Raw genomic sequence first — 22,908 nt, 5'->3', positions numbered from 1 at the left:
GCAAAAAAGAGCAGAATATGCTCGACCTACTTACAAGTAGACAGGAGAAGGAAGGAAATGACAGAGAATATGTAATAATAATAGAAATCCTAACTTATGGGAAGTGTAAATCAGCAAAGGATAAAGTTTGATCATAATACAAATAAAAACAGGAGTTCAAAATCTGTCCATTACTCTCCTCCTCTCCCTTTCCCATAAGGCCTTGTTTGATTTTGAGAAAACATTGTAAGGAAAATGTTTCAAGATTTCATTAGGTGTCTATAAAGAATCTGCTCCAGATATTAAACAAAATTTGGAATGTTAAAGGAGCAAAAGAAACAGAAATCACATTTGGAGAACTTGTATACCCTGACAGGAAAGGTAAACCTGCAAGAAGATTAAATTACTAAAAAAAATTACAAAGTAACATACAAATCAAGTAGATAGTAATTCTGTTGGCAGAAAGAAAGGAAGGCAAAGGAATTCATATTCCAGCTTGTGAGGAAGGACTGTAGCATGGAGCTTGAGAAAAGTCTGAAACACCAAGAGGGTAAACTGGAAAAGGAATCAAACAGGGATGAATAAATATAGGCAAATAGCATTAAAAATATGTATATATAGATATAAGCAAGTAGCATTAATGAATTTGTGAGTTAGCAAGTAGCTAAAATCATAAATGCACCCTATCTAGAATAATTATGCTATTTTCTATAGCAATCCAACATCAGAGATAACAAGCAGTTGGACAGACTGAAGAAGTATGGAAACTGTCAGAGCTGATAGAGCAAAAAGCCAAGATGGTTAGGCTTTCCAGCACATTATTAGGAGTGAGAATGAAATTACTGACAATAAATTCCTGGCTGTAGAATGGAAAATGAAGCCAGAAGGAAGTTGCCAAGTTAGGAAAATAGGCAAAAAATGAGACTAGTCTAATTATAGTCAAAAATAAAATATGAGTATTCAAGAGGCATTATAAATTAGAGGAATGTATTTCTGTGGTATTTCATTAAAGCATTCTCGTGATTGGATGACTGTGAATATATGAACAATGGTAAAATTAAACAGTGAAGTACAAGTACATTTTCAACTCTTAAAATGCAGAAAAAGAATTCTCCCAACAAATTACCATCATATAAAAACCAGGGTAGAGGACAAAATCCATCATGATAAACCTAGAAACCTAGAATCTCACCAAGCTAAAATAAAATTATTTCAAGATTCCAAAAAGAAATACTCAAAGGATTTAGAGATACAAAAATATCTAAAATAGCCCTTAAATACTACCGTACTACACAAATACCCACCCTGAAATTTACAGGAAATTTCACAGGAAAGCCACACACACAAAGGCATTATAGCATTAAATGACTGATTATCAGAATATAGAATTTCCAATTCAATCAGAGTTGGTTGACTCATAGTTCAAATAGAACTGGTAGTACTAGATCAACAAAGTAGGCATGGATTGACAAAGAAATCAACTCTTCATACAGGTCTACTATTTGTTAAATTGAGACTCTGGCTGTGAAACTCTTTTCTAGCCTGATTAATAGCTTAGGAGAGAAAACAGTTCAGGACTCATGTCTCTACATACTTTTAACTATTTATATGTCTTTTTGCAGAAGGCTACTTAATAAAATTTAAGTACTTACTAATATCATCTTCATGATAAATGACAGAATGAAAGGGCAGAGTTCGGTCTTTAATATATCGCTCTGCTGGCTCAACATAAAATGTGCCACCACGAGTCTGGATGAATCCTTCAAATCTTCCATCAATAACGGACCCATGGCTAAAGCTTCCTTCTTCACCTGTTAATGAAAGCAACAAACACTTGAAAAATTAATTTTCACGTAAGTGTTAAATTCGTTCCCCTTTAAAAAGCCATTCTTGGGGCGCCTGGGTGGCTCAGTGGGTTAAAGCCTCTGCCTTCGGCTCAGGTCATGATCCCAGAGTCCTGGGATCGAGCCCCACATCGGGCTCTCTGCTCAGCGGGGAGCCTGCTTCCTCCTCTCTCTCTCTGCCTGCCTCTCTGCCTACTTGTGATCTCTGTCTGTCAAATAAATAAAAAAAAAAAAAAAAAAAAAAAAAAAAAAAAAAAAAAAAAAAAAAAAGCCATTCTTACATATCTTAACCCACTGAGCCACCCAGGCGCCCCTTTTCTTACATATTTTAAAAACTTGAATACAAATTTATTGGGGAAATTAATTTTCACAAAGAATATATCAAGCGGAATTTGAGATGTGAACAGCAACTAGTACTTAGTTAAAAAGTCTATACAATTACTAGATAACAACAGTGAGAAGAGAACGTCTTTTTTTTTTTTTTAAAGATTTTATTTATTGATTTGACAGAGAGAGATCACAAGTAGACAGAGAGGCAGGCAGAGAGAGAGAGAGAGAGAGAGGGAAGCAGGCTCCCTGCTGAGCAGAGAGCCCGATGCGGGACTCGATCCCAGGACCCTGAGATCATGACCTGAGCTGAAGGCAGTGGCTTAACCCACTGAGCCACCCAGGCGCCCCTAAAAACTTGAATACAAATTTATTGGGGAAATTAATTTTCACAAAGAATATATCAAGCGGAATTTGAGATGTGAACAGCAACTAGTACTTAGTTAAAAAGTCTATACAATTACTAGATAACAACAGTGAGAAGAGAACGTCTTTTTCATTGACAATCACATTCCCAGCATCTAAGTACAGTACCTGGCAAGAATTTAATAGTCATTCAATAAATAATTGTTAAATTAACTTAAACTTGGAAAGAGGCAAGCAGATCCACTGATAAAATATGCACTTCCAAAACACAGATATTAAAGTTTCTTTAGAGGAGCACCTGGGTGGCTCAGTCAGTTAAGCTTCTGACCTTGATCTCAACTCAGGTCTTGATCTCACAGGGTCATTAGTTCAAGAAGGAAGGAAGGAACGAAGGAACGAAGGAACGAAGGAAGGAAGCAAGGAAGGAAGGAGAAAGAAAGAAAGAAAGAAAGAAAGAAAGAAAGAAAGAAAGAAAGAGAGAGAGAGAAAGGAAGGAAGGAAGGAAGGAAGGGAGAAAGAAAGAGAAAGGACAGGAAAGAAAAAAAAGAAGGAAAGAAGGAAGGAAGGAAAGAAAGAAAGAAAATAAAGTATATTCCGAGTTTTTGCTCTAATCATCATAAGTAAAAAAGTTCTTTTCCCACCTGACATAATCTGCATGAAATTTTTGGCTTCCTTTTTTTATAAATATATTTTTAAAATAAGTAAGTATCAAATATTTCAGAAGTAGTTTGAACAAAAGCATACCAACAATCCTTTGTAATTTGTAATACTGTCCCATCAATTATACTTCTCTAGTGAAAGAAAATACAGGATAAAAAGGCTATTTTGAGGGGCGCCTGAGTGGCTCAGTGGGTTAAAGCCTCTGCCTTCGGCTCAGGTCATGATCCCAGGGTCCTGGGATGGAGCGCCACATCCGGCTCTCTGTTCAGCAGGGAGCCTGCTTCCCTTCCTCTCTGCCTACCTCTCTGCCTACTGTGATCTTTGTCTGTCACATAAATAAATAAAATCTTAAAAAAAAAAAAGGCTATTTTGAGATATTCACAAAGAAAAACTGAGCGTCAGCCATCAAATGATATGAAGAAATGAAAAGTAGGAGGATGGTACATTAAAAGTTAAATTTACCTGTTAAAATTTTCTCATTAAAATAAGTATCAGGCTTTCCACAATTTCTAAATTGTAGAGTAACATTAAGTGACCGTGAATTAACTTAGGAATAAAGTTAAGAACCCAAGACACTGGTATTTTAAACATAGTTTCTATATGCAAACTCATTTAGTCTTATACTCTTCTTGACCATCACCTAGCAAAGAAAGGTAGACACTACAAAGTTTCTGCCGAGAAAGATAAATGATCAAAGGAATAATGGTTCAATATCGAAAGCTTAGACTGATGGAAAAACACTTTACAGAAAACTTTTAATTTATTCACAAAGTTTCATCTACAAGTAAGAAATTCTAAGTACAGAAATGCCTCATTTATCTGGCATAATAAAAAATAAGAAAATTTTTTAATAACTTAATTTTCCATAATGTTATGATTTTGAGTGAAGATCTAATATATAGAAATGAAATTTAACTTTCAGTTAACTTTGTCTTAATAACTGAGAATCATCTTGAGTATTTATTAATATACAGCAATAAAATATTCTGAACCTCTCTAATATCTCCAGAAGATTTGACTGTACTTTCCATACTACTAAACTGTCAAATATAACTTTTTCTTGGGTTAAGTGTACAAGTGTACTCCCCATTGCCCTATTACCTTTTTTTTTTTTTTAAGATTTTATTTATTTATTTGACAGACAGAGATCTCAAGCAGGCAGAGAGGCAGGCAAAGAGAGAGGAGGAAGTAGGTTCCCTGCTGAGCAGAGAGCCCGACATGGGGCTTGATCCCAGCACCCTGGGATCATGACCTGAGCGTGGGCTTGATCCCAGCACCCTGGGATCATGACCTGAGCGGAAGGCAGAGGCTTTAACCCAATGAGTCACCCAGGCACCCCGCCCTATTACCTTCTTAATCAGTCTAGTAAGGGAAATTTGTTAGAATTGTGAACACAGTAGTTTGGAGCACATTCTAAAGTCTTTTCGGAAATCTTCATGAAGTCATTATATACATCTGATCAAATCTGAAAAAGTCAGTTCAGAAACTGGAGCAGCACGTAGCTCTAAAGATTATGTGTACCTCTGTGGCCCCCTGTTCTTCACAGCCCTAGGACTAAGGCTGGGGTCCATCTTGTTCTGAGATTGAACACCAGCAGTACCTTTCAAGCTCACTTCAAGAAACAGATAAGTTCACGCCACAGTAGGCTGTACAACACTGAAGCTTTAGAATTCTTTGCACAGTGATGGAAATGACCCAAAAAAATAATACAAAGGCAAAACCTGATCTCTCCTGATCCTTTTAAGTATCTAAATATTTTTTTCTCATGACAAAATTCCCAAAGTGTTTTGTTATAAACCATATTTTCATTTTTTTAACAAATAAAATTTGGTGGTATTTAAAATTGAGACATACCATGTTGTTATTTCACTTTTCATTGCTTTAGCTGCTTAATATTTAAGCTTTGCTTCAATGCTACCTTTGTCTATACTTCAAATCTTCACAAGTCTATTTCATTTTGTAGATCTGAATGACTAAAGTTGTTTCTCATCTGAAGTATGCTAAGACTTAAATGTTAAAGAAGGTTGTGTAACATTTATCCAATAAAGTCTTGATTTTAAAAAAAAAAAAAAAGAATTGTGAACACAGCAAATAGATTCTGAGGCAGGAAGGCCCAAAAAGGATTTTTCTATGAATGACTTTGTCCCCTTTTTTTTTTTTTTTTTGGGGGGGGGGGGGGGCTATTAAGATGATCTTTACACTTTCCCCTTTAGGTTTCTTCTCTTTTCATATAAAACACAGCTAATGCTTTGCTTGGAAGATCAGAAAATTAAAGAAGTCATTAAAAACTTTTTAAAAAATCTAACAATCATATGGGTGCCTGGGTGGCTCAGTTGGTTAAGCAACTGCCTTCATAGCTCAGGTCACGATCCTGGAGTCCTGGGATTGAGTCCCACATCGGGCTCCCAGCTCCATGGGGAGTCTGCTTCTCCCTCTGACCTCCCCTCTCATGCTCTCTCACTCTGTTTCTTTCTCTCTCTCAAATAAATAAATAAAATCTTTTTTAAAAAAATCTAACAGTCATAGGTATTGAGAGAATCACAACTACATATCTTTCAGAAGCCAGGCACTGTGTAATTCAATATTAAATATACATATAGAGATAGGTCCAAGGGTTACTTTATTCTTCAAAGACTGTTATCCTTCATAATACATTTAAATCTCCTCAGGTATTATCCCACCTCTCTGAAATATATGCCTATACCTCAAAATATATGTGTTTCTTTGTACAGAAAAAACTAAAGAAAGAGATCCTTCTAAGATTCAACTTACCATAAATATGTCCAGTGTAAATATGAGAGGTATCATAATCAAGTACTTTATTTGATGTTTCTACTTTAAATTCATCACTGAAAAGAGATGTATCCCGCTTCATTCGTAGGTTGAAATGTCTATAAAACAGTATGGAAAAGGGAAAAAATGAAATTAAAAGGATCCAAATTTTAAACATTTTTTGTTAAAAATTCTGCAAAATCTAAACTGTTTCACACCATTTGTCTACCTGGAAATATACAAGATTTTTCTTTAAAAAATTTGCTCTAAAATTAAATCTAGTAACTACAATGCAAATCAAAATTATATATAATTAAACATTAACTAAGACATATTAAAAATTAAATGCCAAAAGGCTGATTCCCACATTGTAAAACAAGTTAATTTTAACAGCAACTAAGTTGCTTGGACATAAAAACAAGCTTCTTGACCCAATTACCATTATTTACCACTACCTGTCTTTCCTCTTTAGTAATTCTGCAGCTTTGCCATTTTCCCCTACTTTTCACAACTTAAACAATACATTAAAAAGTGGGGGAGGGGCGCTGGGAGAGGGTGGTGTGGTTATGGACATTGGGGGTGGGGAGTATGTGCTGTGTTGAGTGCTGTGAGATGTGTGGACCTGGTGATTCACAGACCTGTACCCCTGAGGATAAAAATACATTATATGTTTATTTTAAAATTTTAAAAAATTAATAAAATTTAAAAAAAAAAAGGAAGAAGAAGGTAAGACGACTAGGGTCGGGAAGACTCCACCTCTTGGGTAAGGTTCTAACTATTTTCACTTTGTTATACAGGAGCAGGAGAGAGGAAACATTAGTTTCCATGACGGAAGGACAGGACAAGGAGACAGGAGGAGCCTGGCTGCCATCATGGCTGTGGTGCATTCTGAGTATCTGACTGGAAGGGCCATGGCTGGGTTTAATGCCCAGCTCCCACCATCTGGGAATTCTTAATTTTTTTTTACAAATGGTTCCACATTTTTGTTTTGTACTGAGCTCCTTCAATTATGTACCCAGTCTTGAGGGAGAGACACTTTGAAGAGAGTTGTGACGCTTCAGTGTTTGAGCTGTTGGCGTGCTGACTGGAAGCTAGCCCTGACTGAGGTCATTTTGATCAGGGAAAAAAAAAAAAAAATTTTAATCATGCTAAACTGTGTGGCAGTCAGAGAACAAACTGAAGTGATAAATACATATTTTGTGGGTGAGCCTTTCTGAACTAATAAAATATTTGATTCATTAAAAAAAAGTGGCATCTATATTAATGACTCTCCTCAGAAAAGTAACTATGCATGCTCTTTCTTTTACATATACATACACACACAACTCGATTCAACTTCTATATGTTTTCCCTAGGGCTTCTAATTTTTCTAATTATCATTAGACCTTCTTCAATTTAATTTGAGAAGCCCCTGATGACCAATATCAAAAGACCATGATCTTAGCCAAAATCTTACTCATTTTCAATGGTCCTCTATAAAAGACAAAGACCAAAATACTGAGGTGAAATTAAATAAAGAATCTAGGGTTTGAATCAAACTATGAATCAAATCTTGTGCCTAAAATCAACTAGCCCAGGATTCCGATTTCTTAAATAAAGATAATAAATTCTATCTTGTAAAAATCCTTTTAAGGATGATAGCTTTTAATACATGTAAAGTCATTAACACAGCACCTGGCACAAAGGAGCTGCAAAATAAATGGCAACTAATTAGCTATCATTACTAAACCCTTAAACGTATTTCAAGTCTCTTCTATCACTGTTAAAAGAGTCTGCACATAGCACAATTTCTCCCAATGAATCTGAACCAAAGTGTTCAATTAGCAACCCCCAAATGTTAGTAGGATGTAGAGTAACTGGAACCGCCTCACATTGCTGGTAGAAGTATAAAATGGTACAATCACATTTCAGAAAACTGACAGTTTTTTTAAGGTTAAACATGAAAACCCTATGGTCCACAATTCTACCCCAAGAGAAATGAAAATATAAAACATAATTCCACAAAAACAAACTGGACACAAATGTCCATAGCAATTTCATTCAAAATATACAAAAACTGGAAATCAGTTTTTCAGTTAGTATCAACAAGTAGAGTTTAAAAGATTGTGCTTATTCATACAATGGCAAACTACTCAGCAATAAAAAATGCCAAACTACTAAAAATATGCACTTTTGTGAAGATAAAAAAGAATATATATAGTATAATTTCATAGATATGTAATTCTAGAATCGGCAAAAACCTATCTACAGTGACAGAAAGCAGATCGGTGGCTGTCTGGGGTGAAGAGAGACTAAGAGCAAAAGGGGATGAAGGAACTTTTTGCTCAAAGAGACATGTTCTATATTTTGATTTGAATGGTGGTTACACAAATATATACATTTGCCAAAACCTAAATCACACTACACACATGAAATGAATACAGCTGACCTTTCAACAACACAGATCTGAAGTGCATGGGTCCACTTTACCCACGGATTTTTTTCCCATAAATATAATACAGTATTGTTTTCTTAATAGTATTTTTTCTCTAGTTTACTTTAAGAATACAGTATATAATACATAAGACATACAAAGTAGTATTCATCAACTGTTTATATATCAATAAGACTTCCAGTCTTACTGATTATATGATCAACAGTAGTTGAGTTTTGGGGGAGTCAAAAGTTGTACAAGGCTTTTTGGCTGCGTCAAGGGGTTGGTGCCCCTAACTCCCACATTGTTCAAGGGCCAACTGTATATTTTATGTAAATTATACTTTGTGCTTGCTTCAGCAGCACATACACTAAAATATATATATATAAATTATACTTCAATAAAGTTTATCTTGAAGGGAAAAAATTCATTTTTCAAGTAAATAAGGGTCAACAGGGTATACTCATTAGCTTCAGAAAGTTGTGTCCCTTTTTCAACTTTTTCTATTTTATATTTTCCTTAATTTCATGTCAATCTTGGTACTCCTTTATTTTGAGGTTGTATTCATTTTCTACTGGCCTAAAACTCTCACCAAAAAACTCCAAAAGCTTCCCAGGACTGTGACAAAGACTCTAGGTTAGGAAAAGGATCCTTAGAGCTTTAAGTTTTCCATCTCCTGGCACAAGTAATCAAAATTCAAACACACCTTCTAACCTGCAGACAAGGTTAAAAACAGACTACCCTGAACAAACGGGAATCTTGCCTGAATTCTTAGTACACATCCTGACTTTTCATAAAATTTCTTCTGTTAACTAACAGGAAATTCTTGATCATATATGAAGGTATAAATAAATACATTATTTTTTGAAGGATCACAATATTTTGAAAAATCATCAACTTATCATTATATATACTTTTAACTCACTGTGCAAATACTATCTGAAAAAGAGCATCTTTGCTAAATGGACTAAAACACTAAAAGTCCAAGGGCTTAGTATATTTATCATTCAAGATTTATTATTCAGCAAAATTATTATACCCTATAACCATTATAAGCAAGAGTATATTCTATATGCAAAAAAAGGGGGGGTATAAGCTTCAGAAAGACAGTTAAGCTCAGTGTAAGAATAATCTATGCTACACTCCCTACCCCTCAAAAAATAGTTTTACATCACTTAAACTGTTTAAGCACATAGGAACCCTAGAGGAAGTTAACAGAGAAAATTTAAGAACACTTGAAGTAGTTCCCTTCCAACCCTGATACTGGCAGTGTAAGAAAATCATCTCACATGTACAAAACATTATTCTCCATAGTGATTTAAATTGGACTACACCATATATAAAATCAGTTCTCAATTATCCATTCACAATCAAGTAGCAGTATAGATAATGAAACAAAAAATCGAACTGAGATCATGCCCCTGCCAAATGCATTGCTTTTATTAACATTAATTTCCATCTAAAACATGTATCAACAGAAGAGGGAATGGTACAACAATGAGCCTGAATGGCAGGTAAATGGTAAAAACAAACAAGATTGAATTCAAGTCTATCACAATCTATGAAATAGACAAACTACGAAAGAATAATTAGAAGCTGGACGTAATTTACTCCATTAATTCACTAAATTCCAATTCTTTAATTTTAATTCCACTACCATCTGTTTAATACATATCTTTACACTATTTTAATATTTCTATAAATTATAAATTCTTCATAACATTCCTGTTGGATAACATATTACAAAATAATTAGCTAACCACATTCTACCTTCCCAGTTTCTCAACAAGCCCTGAATAAAAAACAATCTGAAAACATAATCTGGTTTTTTAATTGTTTACACTTTTGGTTCAAAGATCAGAAAAACTACAGTGACCCTGCCTTATAAAAATCATTGTATTCTGGGAAAAGTTTGATGGTTCATTAAATATCAAACAGAATTATTATGACCCAGTAATTTTACTGCTAGGTATATATAACCAAAGGAATTAAAATCAGGGACTCAAACAGATTCTTGTACACCAATATTAATAACAGCATTATTCACAATAGCAAAATATGGAAACAACCCAACTGTCCATCGATAGATGGATTTTTTAAAATGTACATATGAGGGGCGCCTGGGTGGCTCAGTGGGTTAAGCCTCTGCCTTCAGCTCAGGTCATGATCTCAGGGTCCTAGGATCAAGCCCCGCATCCGGTTCTCTGCTCAGCAGGGAGCCTGCTTCCCCCTCTCTTTCTGCCTGCCTCTCTGACTACTTGTGATCTCTCTGTCAAATGAATAAAATCTTAAAAAAAAAAAAAAGTACATATGAGTGGAGTACATATACAATGGACTATTCAGCCTTAAAAGGTAATGAAACTCTGTTATGTGCTACAACATGAATGAACCTTGAAAACACTTCGCTAAGTCAGTCAGACACAAAAGGCATACTATGGCATGATTCCACTCATCTGAGAGACCTACAAGAGGTAAATTCATAGAAATAGAAGGTAAAATAGAGATTATCAGGGACTGCTGAGAGGGCAGAAAAGGGGAATTTTTTTTTTTAAGATTTATTTATTCATTTATTTGACAGACCGAGATCACAAGTAGTCAGAGAGGCAGGCAGAGACAGAGGAGGAAGCAGGCTCCCTGCTGAGCAGAGAGCCCAATGTGGGGCTAGATCCCAGGACCCTGAGATCATGACCTGAGCCGAAGGCAGAGGCTTTAACACTGAGCCACTCAGGTGCCCCAGGGAATTATTGTTTAATGGGTAAAGTATTTCTGTTTGAAGACCTCCTCCTGTGTCTTGTCCTGCATCTCTAATTGGAAGCAAGACCCAGATACAAACACAATGATATGTCCATAGACCATATGGTGTTGGTTATGATGTTGTGGGCCCTCATATTTTCCAAACCTGTCCATTTGCCAACTACTTTGACTGGAGAGCCATGTCCACTGGAGCCCGTTCTCAATCAGCTTGTACTCACTTGGAGAGACATATGTCTAGGTTTGATGACCTGGTTAAACATGGTCTGTGTGCCTTACAAAAGACACTTCGTGCAGAACAGGACCGAACTACAAAGAATGTTTCCACTGGAATTGTTGGTAAAGACTTTGAGTTTACTACTTAGGAGGAGGATGATGTATCTCCATTCCCAGAAGGTCTTGAAGAAAGACCACAAAGAAAGGCACAGCCTGTTCAACCTGCTGATGAACCTGAAGAAAAGGCTGATGAACCAATGGAACATTAAGTAACAAACCAACCAGCCTTTATGCGTATTACCAACTATGTAAGAATGTGGAGCAGGTACTGATGACAGTAATCTATACTTTGAAACAAAAGATGCACGGTGGTCTTATGGTATGTTTTAGGAATCAGTCCAGATGTGTTTTTCCCAAGCAACTTGTCTGAAATCATGTAATGGTGTGCATTTTTCTTTGAGGATCTATATAATCATTTTCTAGAAAGTATAGTTATCTGTACTAATATTTTTTGTATGAAGAACATAGTGCTTTGTGGTCTTAAAGACAACTGTGAAGTAAAATTGTTTCACCTGCCTCTAGGGGGAAAAAAAGAATTTCCGTTTGAGAAGATGAAAAAACTCTGAAAATGGATAGTGGTGGTAGCTGCACAACACTATGAAATGTACAACTGAATTGTTCACTTAAAAATGGTTAAAATAGTAAGTGATATGTTATTTTGCCATAATAAAAATAAGTAAATTTTTTAAATCATTATATTCAAAAGACTTGGAAAATAAAATTGTGTGGCCAGAGATATCGTTCTTGGTGATTAAAGCTCCAAGAGAACCAACTGAGACAGTGATATTGCGAAGATAATGAGATTATAACAATCTTCCCAAATGTATATAGGTTTATGATTTTCACAGCATTTTTACCTATGTTACTACATCTTATCCTCAGAGTAACACTGCAAAGGAGTCATGATGAGTATTTTTATCAGAGGATATGATGCAAGGTCACAAGACTAGAATTAGAACTAGAACTTCAGTATTCAGCTGCTGCACCTTGCTCTTTCTACGATACCACAAATGCATCTCAAGCACGTGATTTAAAAAGTCAAGCTAGGGGCGCCTGGGTGGCTCAATGGGATAAGCCTCTGCCTTCAGCTCAGGTCATGATCTCAGGGTCCTGGGATCGAGCCCCACATCAGGCTCTCTGCTCAGTGGGGAGCCTGCTTCCTACTCTCTCTCTGCCTGCTTCTCTGCCTCCTTGTGATTTCTGTCTGCCAAATAAATAAATATTTTTTTTAAAGTCAAGCTAATACACACTGAGTGCTGTAGTAGTCTTTTTTTTTTTTAAAGATTTTTTTTTTAAATTAATTTGACAGACAGAGATCACAAGCAGGCAGAGAGGCAGGCAACAAGAGAGAGATGGGGAAACAGGCTCCCTGCTGAGCAGAGAGCCCGATGCGGGGCTCGATCCCAGGACCCCGGGGATCATGACCTGAGCAGAGGCCCAACCCACCGAGCCATGTAGTATTTATTATCAGTCTCTGAAAACAAGTCATCTTTTAAAATCTGAACAAATGCAAATAAGATAATGAAATAAAAATATAAACTTATTTAATTCTCACTGAAAATTCTATAATACCACCATAAGAAATTTTCTTTTTTACGATTAAGCCACTTTCAAGATTACGGCTAACCTCTGTCTCCTTTTACTATGTTTCTTTCAGTAAGTTTAGTCTTATTATTATTATTATCATTATATAGCACACTGTCATCAAAGAAAAACTTGGATTTTCTTTGGGAAGAAAGATGTTCTGTATAAAGAACACTACTTGCACCTGGAATGTTTTTCTACCTTTAGATTTAACCACTAAACTGATTCTACTGATCAACAGTATTTTGTCCCTCATATTGATTATAGTATATCTACTGTAATTCTTTCTTGTTTTCCTCAGTGGCATTATAGTAAAGATGTAAAGAATGCAGTGAAATTATAGGAGGGCAAAATCAGTTAACAAATAACAGTAATTTGAAAAAACAAATCAAACAGATTCCAATTCTCTAACTCACTGTTTTGAGGATCTAGTTGTACCATATGATGATAATAGCTGGTTTTCCTTTCTAGGCTTTAGAAAAGCACTCTACATCTAAAGAAACAATAGAGGTACCAGAAAAAAACAAAATAAATTTTGTTTAGGATAGGACTCTATAAAAATTTCTGGAAGTTTATGTACCCTCTACATCTTTATATGAAGAAGTATCTCTTCTACATATTAGAACACTAAGAATACAGAGTAAAAAGAAGTTGCCTTTGTCCATACAGTTGCTGTTTTAGCTAATGAGAATATGGCTCTGATTCTCAGAAGAAAACAACAATAGATAAAGGGTACATCCGTTGAACTGAAGCCATATTAGGATAAAAAGCCTCAACTAATGAAGTACCTTGGTAACACAGGGAAGAACCCTGAGAGCAAAAGCCTTGCTTCAAAGTACATCAGTATAATCCAGCAGTCCCAAAGACCAGAACTGTCATCATAAACAGAGGTCTATCATATCTAAATGGAACAGGTCTAAGGTAGACCTGGCTCAATGACTCCTAGAAATAAAACTGTACTACTTAACAGGACACCCCTGAGGTCTCGAGATGTTATCTCTTAACATTCACTTTATTCTTAATAAAGATCTGAGTCTCCATCCAAATTTTTTTTTTTAAAGATTTTATTTATTTATTTGACAGAGATCACAAGTAGGCAGAGAGACAGGCAGGGAGAGAGGAGGAAGCAGGCTCGCTGCTGAGCAGAGAGCCCGATGCAGGGCTCGATCCCAGGACCCCGGGATCATGACCCGAGCCGAAGGCAGAGGCTTAACCCACTGAGCCACCCAGGTGCCCCATCCATCCAAATTATTTTTTAAGACAAGTTGCCAACATTTAATGTCAGTACTATGAGTCAAATATCTAGTTTACTTCCATGAGTACACTTTTTGAAACAGAAAAGTCCTTCTTTCAAATGATCTTTAAAAAGTGTGTGTGTGTGTGTGTGTGTGTGTGTGTGTGTGTGTGTGTATCTATTTTTTTAAAGGATAAAATGAATGGGTTGGTAGAAGGGGAAAGGGCACAGTCAGCCCACAGGCACCACACTGGGCAGTACCTGAGGCAATCACCCCAGAAATTCTAGGGCTATACAGTTTGAAAGATCTAGTTCCAGGCTTAACTGTTGTCCTTGAGGTCAATTACCCTAAGTAAGCAAAACACATATATGAGAATCCCCAATGAAGATAAAAGTAAAACTAAAACCTGAGCTAAAATGAGTAACTTTTACCCTGTGTAAGAAGACAAACAGATCATTAGTTTAAGTCTTTCCCATACAAAGGAGAGCCAAGGGGAAGAATCTGCCATAATGGCATCATCGCAGAACACAAGATTACACGTATTTTACATTATGTGAGAATAAGTAGATTTATCTATTGGAGAGGGGAAAAAAACAGTTTCTGTAAACACCTCTGACTTTATGCAACTATGTTATGTTAACTAAACAACTGGCAAGCAAAACTACTGAATATAGGCATACCTCTTGTTTTTGAAGATTTTATTTTTAAGCAATCTCTACACTCAACACAGGGCCTGAACTTAAAACCCCAAGACCAAGAGTCGCATGCTCTAACCGACCAAGCCAGCCAGGAGCCCCCAGGCATACCTCATTTGACTGTACTTCATTTTCTCATGTTTTGCAAATAGTGTGGTTTTTTACAAACTGAAGGTCTGTAGCAACCCTGCATCCAAGTCTATTGCCGCTATTTTTCCAACAGCTTTTGTTCACGTCATAGCACAGTGTCACATTTTGGCAATTCTCACAATAGTTCTAACATATTCATTATTATTGTATTTGTTATGGTGATCTCTGATCAGTGATTACAACCTGTTAAAAGCTCAGATGATGCATTTAGCATTTTTTAACAAAGTATTTTTTAATTAAGGTATATACTTTTTTTTTTTTTTTACATATAATCCTATTGCATACTGAATGGACTATGGTACAGTATAAACATTAACTTTCAGATGTGCTGGGAAACCAAAAGATTCATTTGACTTGCTTTATTGCAATATTTGCTTTACTGCAGTGGTCTGGAACCAAACCTGCAGTACTCCAAGACATGCCTCTATAAAACACTAAAACAATGATAGGATTTAAGAGTTATCCAGATATTTAACATAAATCAATCATACAAAATCATAAAGATCATCACCTGTATTATTAATTTCACAGATCAAATAAGGTTGATATGACCTAAATCATACAAATATAATCAGAGTTTGAATCTGAACCAAAATCTCAAATATTAATTCAGAAAAATCTATGGACCCCATGTTCACTTAAGTACTTACAGTAGCCAAGATATGGAAACAAACCTAAGTGTTCACTAATGGATGAAGATAAAGATGACGTGCTATATCTATGCAATGGAATACTACTTGGCCATAAAAAGGAAATCTTGCCATCTGCAACAACATGGATAGAACTTGATGGTATTTTGCTAAGTGAAACAAGTCAAAAACAGAAACACAAATACCATATGATTTCACTTACATATGGAATCTAAAAAATAAAACAAAACAAACAAAGCAAAAACAAACGCATAGATACATAGAACAGACTGGTGGTTACCAGAGGAGAGGGGGTTGGGAGGTACACAAAATGGGTAAAAGGGATCAAGTGTATGGCAATGGAGGATAACTAGACTTAGGGTGGTAATTACTTCTAGTATATACAAATACGAAATCATAATGTTGTACACCTAAAACTTACATAATGCTATACACCAATCTTACCTCAAAATCAACAAATAAATAACAAATTAAAAAACAGGGGAGGTGGGGTGCCTGGGTGGCTCAGTGGGTTAAAGCCTCTGCCTTCGGCTCAGGTCATGATCTCAGGGTCCTGGGATCCAGCCCTGCATGGTCTCTATGCTCAGCAGGGAGCCTGCTTCCCTTCCTCTCTCTCTGCCTGCTTCTGCCTACTTGTGATCTCTGTCAAATAAATAAATAAAATCTTAAAAAAAAAAAAAAAAAAAAGGGGAGGAGAGCAGAAGATAAGATAGAATAATATCTAGCACAGAGAAGGGATTCCAAAACTTCTGCTGAATTAGTGAAGACTTGTCTGAGCAGCTAGCAGGTTATTCTTCATGTGGAAAACACTCTGAAACATCTCTATGATCATATCCCTTCAAACTACAATATTCCCTATTCCCGTTTGGGGGAAGCAGGAAGGAAATTTGCCCCTCTGCATTCAATTTCAATATTTCAGAGCTCTCTCTCTCTTTTTAAGATTTATTTATTTATTTTAGAGAGAGACGGAAAGCATGCCCACAAGTAGGAGGAGCAGAGGGAAAGGGAGAGAGAATCCCAAGCAGACTCCTTGCTTAGCACAGAGCTTGATACAAGGCTCAATCTCACAACCCCAAGATCACAACCTGGGCCCAAATCAGGAGATGGAGGCTTCACCAACTGTCCCACCCAGGCCCGCCTCAGATCTCTCTTTTTTAAAGATAAAACCTATCATTATCTCTTCTCCATGCTCCTCAATTATTCTACTCCTATCCACATTTTCCAGTGCCCCTTTTAACTATCCAGACCCGAACAGGCCTAAGGATCCAAACACCTCTTCCAAGCTCTACTCCCAGGCTCCACCCCATCCACCCGTGGCTATTCAAGCAGCTCACGTTTCCTTCCCTATGGATGAGCACTGTACTCCGTTCTTATCCTAAATCTCCCTCCCACTTAAGATAAAGTTTCAGATGAAAGGGATGTACTGCTGCTCTGCTATTGCCAAACATTTGATAGTTTTCTGATTTGCCTCCCTGATTATCCCAACTTCCAGAAGAAAAAGAACAAAATGGTTAAGAACTTCTACTTTACAATTTATACTAATAAATTACGATTAACTGCTTAATGATCAAGTGACAAGAACTTAGGAAGAAGATACCACCATTAGGGTGCCTCAGTGGCTTCGTCACTTGAGCCTCTAACTCTTCATTTCGGCTCAGGTCATGATCTCAGGGTTTTGGGGCTGGGCTCTGTGCTCAGCAGGGAGTCTGCCTGAGAGTCTCTCCATCTCCTTCTGCCCCTCCCTGCTGAACTCCTGCTCTAATAAATAAACAAATCTTAAAACTAAATAAATAAATAAATCAATACAAGATACCACCTTCATCTTCTCACTTTATAGTTAGTAGGGGAAAAAAAAGCATATGATAGCAAAAGTTTCAATATAGCAGATTCTTAAATGTTCATGGGCACAAGTAACATTTCCTATTTGGGGAATTGAAACACAAAGAAGTGAAGCTGAATGACCATGTCTCAAAAATATCATCCAATATTACACTGGACAAAGTGAACTCTAAAGTCTCTCAAGATTTAGAATGTGAAAGGCTCACTCAGTTTGACAAGTGGGAGTAAGCTATTTGTAAAACTGAAATGTAAGAAGATTTTGGGAGTCACGTATATGGTCTGAACAGTTTTACTATGAACCAAAAACAAAAAACAATGAATACGGTTTATAACACAACTATTTGTCCCCTACTACCATTTATAAGATTCTTTTTTTTTCTTAAGATTTTATTTATTTATTTGACAGACAGAGATCACAAATAGGCAGAGAGGCAGGCAGAGAAAGGGGAGGAGGAGGAGCAGGCTCCCCGCCAAGCAGAGAGCCCGATGCGGGGCTCGATCCCGGGACCCCGGGATCACGACCCGAGCCAAAGGCAGAAGCCTTAACCCACTGAGCCACCCAGGCGCCCCTATAAGATTCTTGATATGCTATGTGTTCATACATGATCTGTTCATTCAGCATTGTTCTACCAGAAAGGAGTTTGTGAACCTAACTAATACAAAGTGATTATAATTTAAGATTTCAAAGATGCATAGATTATTAATTAAAATTAACTGATGTGTTTCTGCTTCACACATTTAAGTAAAAATTAGCCATGCTATACTCAAAAGACAACTGGAGTCCTTATAATCGATCACTGCAGAATTAGTACAGATGGTTGTCAAAGATATTGGCCAATATGCTCTTAAAACCAAAATGCCTAAAAATATATTGGCTATTTTCATGAATCATTAGAAATTCACATACACAAAAATAGCTATTTTGCTACCATAGCTATTTATATGTGACCATGATGTATCCAAATCTGGACTACCCTGTGCATTTAGATCCAGCAAAATCATCAAAACTAGAGAAATTCAAAAAAGGGTAAATAATATAGATTAGGAATATTGCTAATGTTCCCCATAACAAAAGCAAGAAGCACCAACTGACCATTCCCCACCTTGAAATATTGTTTGCCTTGGCTTCTGGGATACCACACTCTCAGGTTTTCTACTTTTCTTACCACTCATCAGGCTTTGCTTCCCCCCCCAATCACCACCTAAATTTAAATTGTTGGCATTTAGTTCTCTCCTAGGCCCTCATGAATTCCACAAAACATGTCCAAAACTGAACTTACGATTTCAAATTTATACCTGTTCCAGTATTCCTTATCTAAGTGGACCCAGTAGCCACTCAGTTGCTCAAACCAGAAAGCAGTCCTCTTATAACTCCTTTCATACCTATGTATCAACCAAGCTCTATAAATTCTACCTTTAAAATGTCTTAAATTTATCCACTCTCCTTCATCACCTCTAACACCAGCTTAATGCAGGCTACCAACTCCCATGAGGACTAGCGCAACAGCCTCCTGAAGAGCCTCAATGCATTTAGTTTAACTCCCTTCCAAATTATTCTTCAATTGCAGCCAGACTGAACTTTTTAAACCTTACACAGTTACTTATCATTAAAAACCTTCCAAGACTAAATAAAAGATTATTACCATGACTTACATAAACACTCAGAGATGTGGCTCTTATTTACATCTACAGTCTTATTTGGAACCATTCTCCCTCATATTTTACACCCCCTCATATAACGAAATTCCTTCAATTCCATAAACATGCCACTTCTCATCTCAGTATCCCTGCACATGCTGTTTCCTCTGTCTAGAACACATTTCATTCCCTTCTTTGGTTAACCAACTCCTCTTCTGTCATCCTTCCAGAATCAGTTTAAATGCCATCTCCTAAGAGTAGCCTTCCCTGACTTCCAAACAAGATGGCATCCCCCAATGCTCCTATAGCAATCTTCTTAACATTCCTTTCTTAATATTTATCACAGCTGTTATTCCTAACTGCCTTTTTCACAAATCCATAAACTCCTCACCAGCAAGGACCTGTCTCTTCAATTACTCTATTACTAGTGACTACTAAAGTACCTGGAATACATTAGGTGCTTAAAACATGAAAGTAGACTTAGTAAATTACAGCATATTAAAACTGGAGAAACATCTCTTGTAGCTCAAATAAACTTAAAAAGAAATGCACAGGGGCACCTGGGTGGGTAAGTGGGTTAAGCCTCTGCCTTCAGCTCAGGTCATGATCTCAGGGTTCTGGGATGGAGCCCCGCATTGGGCTCTTTGCTCAGCAGGGAGCCTGCTTCCTCCTCTCTCTCTGCCTGCCTCTCTGCCTACTTGTGATCTCTGTCTCTCAAATAAATAAATAAAATCTTAAAAAAAAAAAAAGAAAGAAAGAAATGCACAATGCATTTGTTCATTCAATCCAGAGATCAAAATTCCATTCAAAACAATCCGTGGTTTGCGGTTAAAAAAAAAAAAAAATACTGCTATATTACACAACTATATGTCCCATACCAACATAAGACTCTATCTAGATGTTAGACTTTTGGTTTACATTTGATTTGATTCAGCCTTATTCTCCCCACACAGACTGTTTTAGAACTAATTCAAAGTGGTTAAAAGATTTCAGAGATCATGGTGAGTCTCCCCAGATCCGTGCTGTCATCCGAACGACACAGTAACTATCAGGACCAGGAAGTTCATGACCAACCGTCTACTTCAGCGCAAACAAATGGTTATTGATGTCCTTCATCCTGGAAAGGCAACAGTACCTAAGACAGAAATTTGGGGAAAACTAGCCAAAATGTACAAGACCACACCAGATGTCATATTTGTATCTGGATTCAGAACTCATTTTGGTGGTGGCAAGACAACTGGCTTTGGCATGATTTATGATTCCTTGGATTATGCAAAGAAAAATGAACCCAAACATAGACTTGCAAGACATGGTCTGTATGAGAAGAAAAAGACCTCAAGGAAACAGCGAAAAGAACGCAAGAACAGAATGAAGAAAGTCAGGGGGACTGCGAAAGCCAATGTTGGTGCTGGCAAAAAGTGAGCTGGAGATTGGACAACAGAAGGAGTAAAGATGCTGCAGTGGCTTTATCTGTGGTGATTGTACAGATTTTTCATGAGAGGATTAATAAACTAAGAATGTTAAAAAAAAAAAAAAAAGATTTCAGAGACTCATACACAAATGAACAGTTTGATTTTATCCCTATGTACAAGTATTAAAAAGGGGCGCCTGGGTGGCTCAGTGGGTTAAAGCCTCTGCCTTCAGCTAAGGTCATGATCCCAGAGTCCTGGGATCGAGCCCCGTATCGGGCTCTCTGCTCAGCAGGGAGTCTGCTTCTTCTTCTCTCTCTGCCTGCCTCTCTACCTACTTGTGATCTCTGTCAAATAAATAAACAAATAAATAATCTTTTAAAATATTTGTTAATACTCCCCCCAAAAAACTGTTAACCCAAAGAACCAAAGACTTCTAAGAAGTTAGAAAAGAGGTTATGATACAACCAATTGAGGAATCTCAGTATTCAGAAGCTTTTCAAAAAGAAACTATATATGTCATTACCAAAAAATTTTTGAAGAGTTACCAGTTTTAAAGTAGCATACAACTATACGAGACTTCACAGATGCTCAATAAAACAACCTAACAAGTATAAAACCAATAAACTAAACATATCCATGCAATAGTTATATAAAGGATTTTCAAGCATAACAAAATAGAATAAACATTTAAATAACTTTTAATTATAGAAAATCCTTGCTTCACTTTTAAGAAACAGCACAACTTACGTGGGGCTTAATCAATTGAAGAATGGAAAAAAAAACAAGGATGGCTATGAACCCAAAGTAAATCAAATCTAAGCTGGAGAACTTACCTCATAAAAGACCCAGCTACACATGCAATATTTTAGTATGAAATATAATTTACAATTGAGGAAAGTGATTGATGGGTTTTTCTACTACTAAAATATATGCAATTTCTGACACTTACTATCTAAATCATCAACTCTAGAAACTCTGACACCAAAAGCCTGTTTTTTGTGAACACTTTTTTGGCATTTTTAAAATTTATTTTATTTTATTTTATTTTATTTTATTTTAAGTAGGCTGCATGCCCAAGTTGGGGCTTGAACTTACAACCCTGAGATTAACAGTCGCCTGGCACGCCAGAAAAGTACTTTTATTTATTTTTTTTTTTTATTTAAACTTTTATTTATTTTTTTTTCAAGATTTTATTTATTTATTTGTCAGAGACAGAGGGAGAGAGAGTGAGCGAGCACAGGCAGACAGAGAGGCAGGCAGAGGCAGAGGGAGAAGCAGGCTCCCCGCCAAGCAAGGAGCCCGATGTGGGACTCGATCCCAGGATGCTGGGATCATGACCTGAGTCGAAGGCAGCCGCTTAACCAACTGAGCCACCCAGGCGTCCCCAGAAAAGTACTTTTATACTCTTACTTCCATTCCCTTTTCAAAATGGGCAGAAGGAAGCTCAGCTGTTTGGGGGATTTTTTGGGTTTTTTGTTTTTTGTTTTTGTTTACACTCATTCCATCTCTTCCACATAAAGCCTAGTTTAGTGCTTAAAAATATGTAAAATAAAAACGGTGTTTCAGACTGAAATCCTATTGAAGAAGTAAAACTCAGAGCAATCATCAGTTCTCAACTTAGTTTTGTTTTTTTGTTTTTTTTAAGATTTTATTTATTTATTTGACAGAGAGATGGCAAGAAGGAGAATATAAGCAGGGGGAGTGGGAGAGGGAGAAGCAGGCTTCCCACCAAGCAGGGAGACTGATCCAGGGTTCCATCCCAGGACCCTGGGATCATGACCGGAGCCAAAGACAGACGTTTAATGACTGAGCCACCCAGGTGCCCCTAAATAACTTTAAACTTTATTTCAAGAGAAGTGTTTTTTCATGGAATTCTTAAGAATGGACTTAGGGCTTAAAGAATCTTAACATTTCTGCATTTAACATTAATATCTGTAGACCTGAGATGTGATATACCCTTTCTTATTTAGGACACTTGGAAGCCAGGTGGAAGGAAATTTGCTCATATACTTAAGCATAAAACAAACAGCACAAAGAATGACTTTAATACATACACACACACACACACACACACACACAGACTGTGCTAGTACTCAGAAATGCAAGTCATAAATGTCTAAGCAGAACCCTTTTCAAGTATTTTCCTTTTTTCTCAGTTAACTGCATAGTATTTATTGTGTTCTGTAATTTATTAAAATATAGTGATCTGATTCTCGGGGATTAAGCCTTACTATCTAATCAGGAAAAATAAACTCTATTTGACTATTTTTTAAAAAATGAAAAACAGGGGTGCCTGGGTGGCTCAGTGGGTTAAGCC

The 22,908-nt window shown here is 36.6% G+C and overlaps 2 protein-coding genes and 1 pseudogene across 2 annotated transcripts in view; 2 read left to right on the top strand and 1 right to left on the bottom strand.

The window, feature by feature from the left end:
- The window catches only part of ADAM10 (ADAM metallopeptidase domain 10), a 134,679-nt gene that overhangs the window by 72,142 nt on the left and 39,629 nt on the right, over positions 1-22,908 (bottom strand). The window contains exons 3-4 of the mRNA XM_032864849.1: positions 5,949-6,067; positions 1,632-1,790 (exon numbers count right to left, since the gene is read on the bottom strand). Coding sequence (XP_032720740.1) covers positions 1,632-1,790; positions 5,949-6,067 — 278 coding nt within the window. The remainder of the gene's footprint in view (positions 1-1,631; positions 1,791-5,948; positions 6,068-22,908) is intronic.
- Positions 9,859-11,597, top strand: LOC116872102 (annotated as a pseudogene).
- LOC116871938 (40S ribosomal protein S24-like) lies at positions 20,210-20,717 on the top strand. Its single transcript, XM_032864850.1, has one exon. It carries the CDS (start codon positions 20,245-20,247, stop codon positions 20,599-20,601), a length of 357 nt encoding a protein of 118 aa, XP_032720741.1. The 5' UTR covers positions 20,210-20,244; the 3' UTR covers positions 20,602-20,717.

Source organism: Lontra canadensis, unplaced genomic scaffold (genome assembly GCF_010015895.1).
Source record: "Lontra canadensis isolate GAN:19392208 unplaced genomic scaffold, GSC_riverotter_1.0 scaffold28, whole genome shotgun sequence".
Lineage (NCBI taxonomy): Eukaryota > Metazoa > Chordata > Mammalia > Carnivora > Mustelidae > Lontra > Lontra canadensis.
Note: the sequence above shows the minus strand (reverse complement) of the source record. Positions and strands in the feature narration are given on the sequence as shown.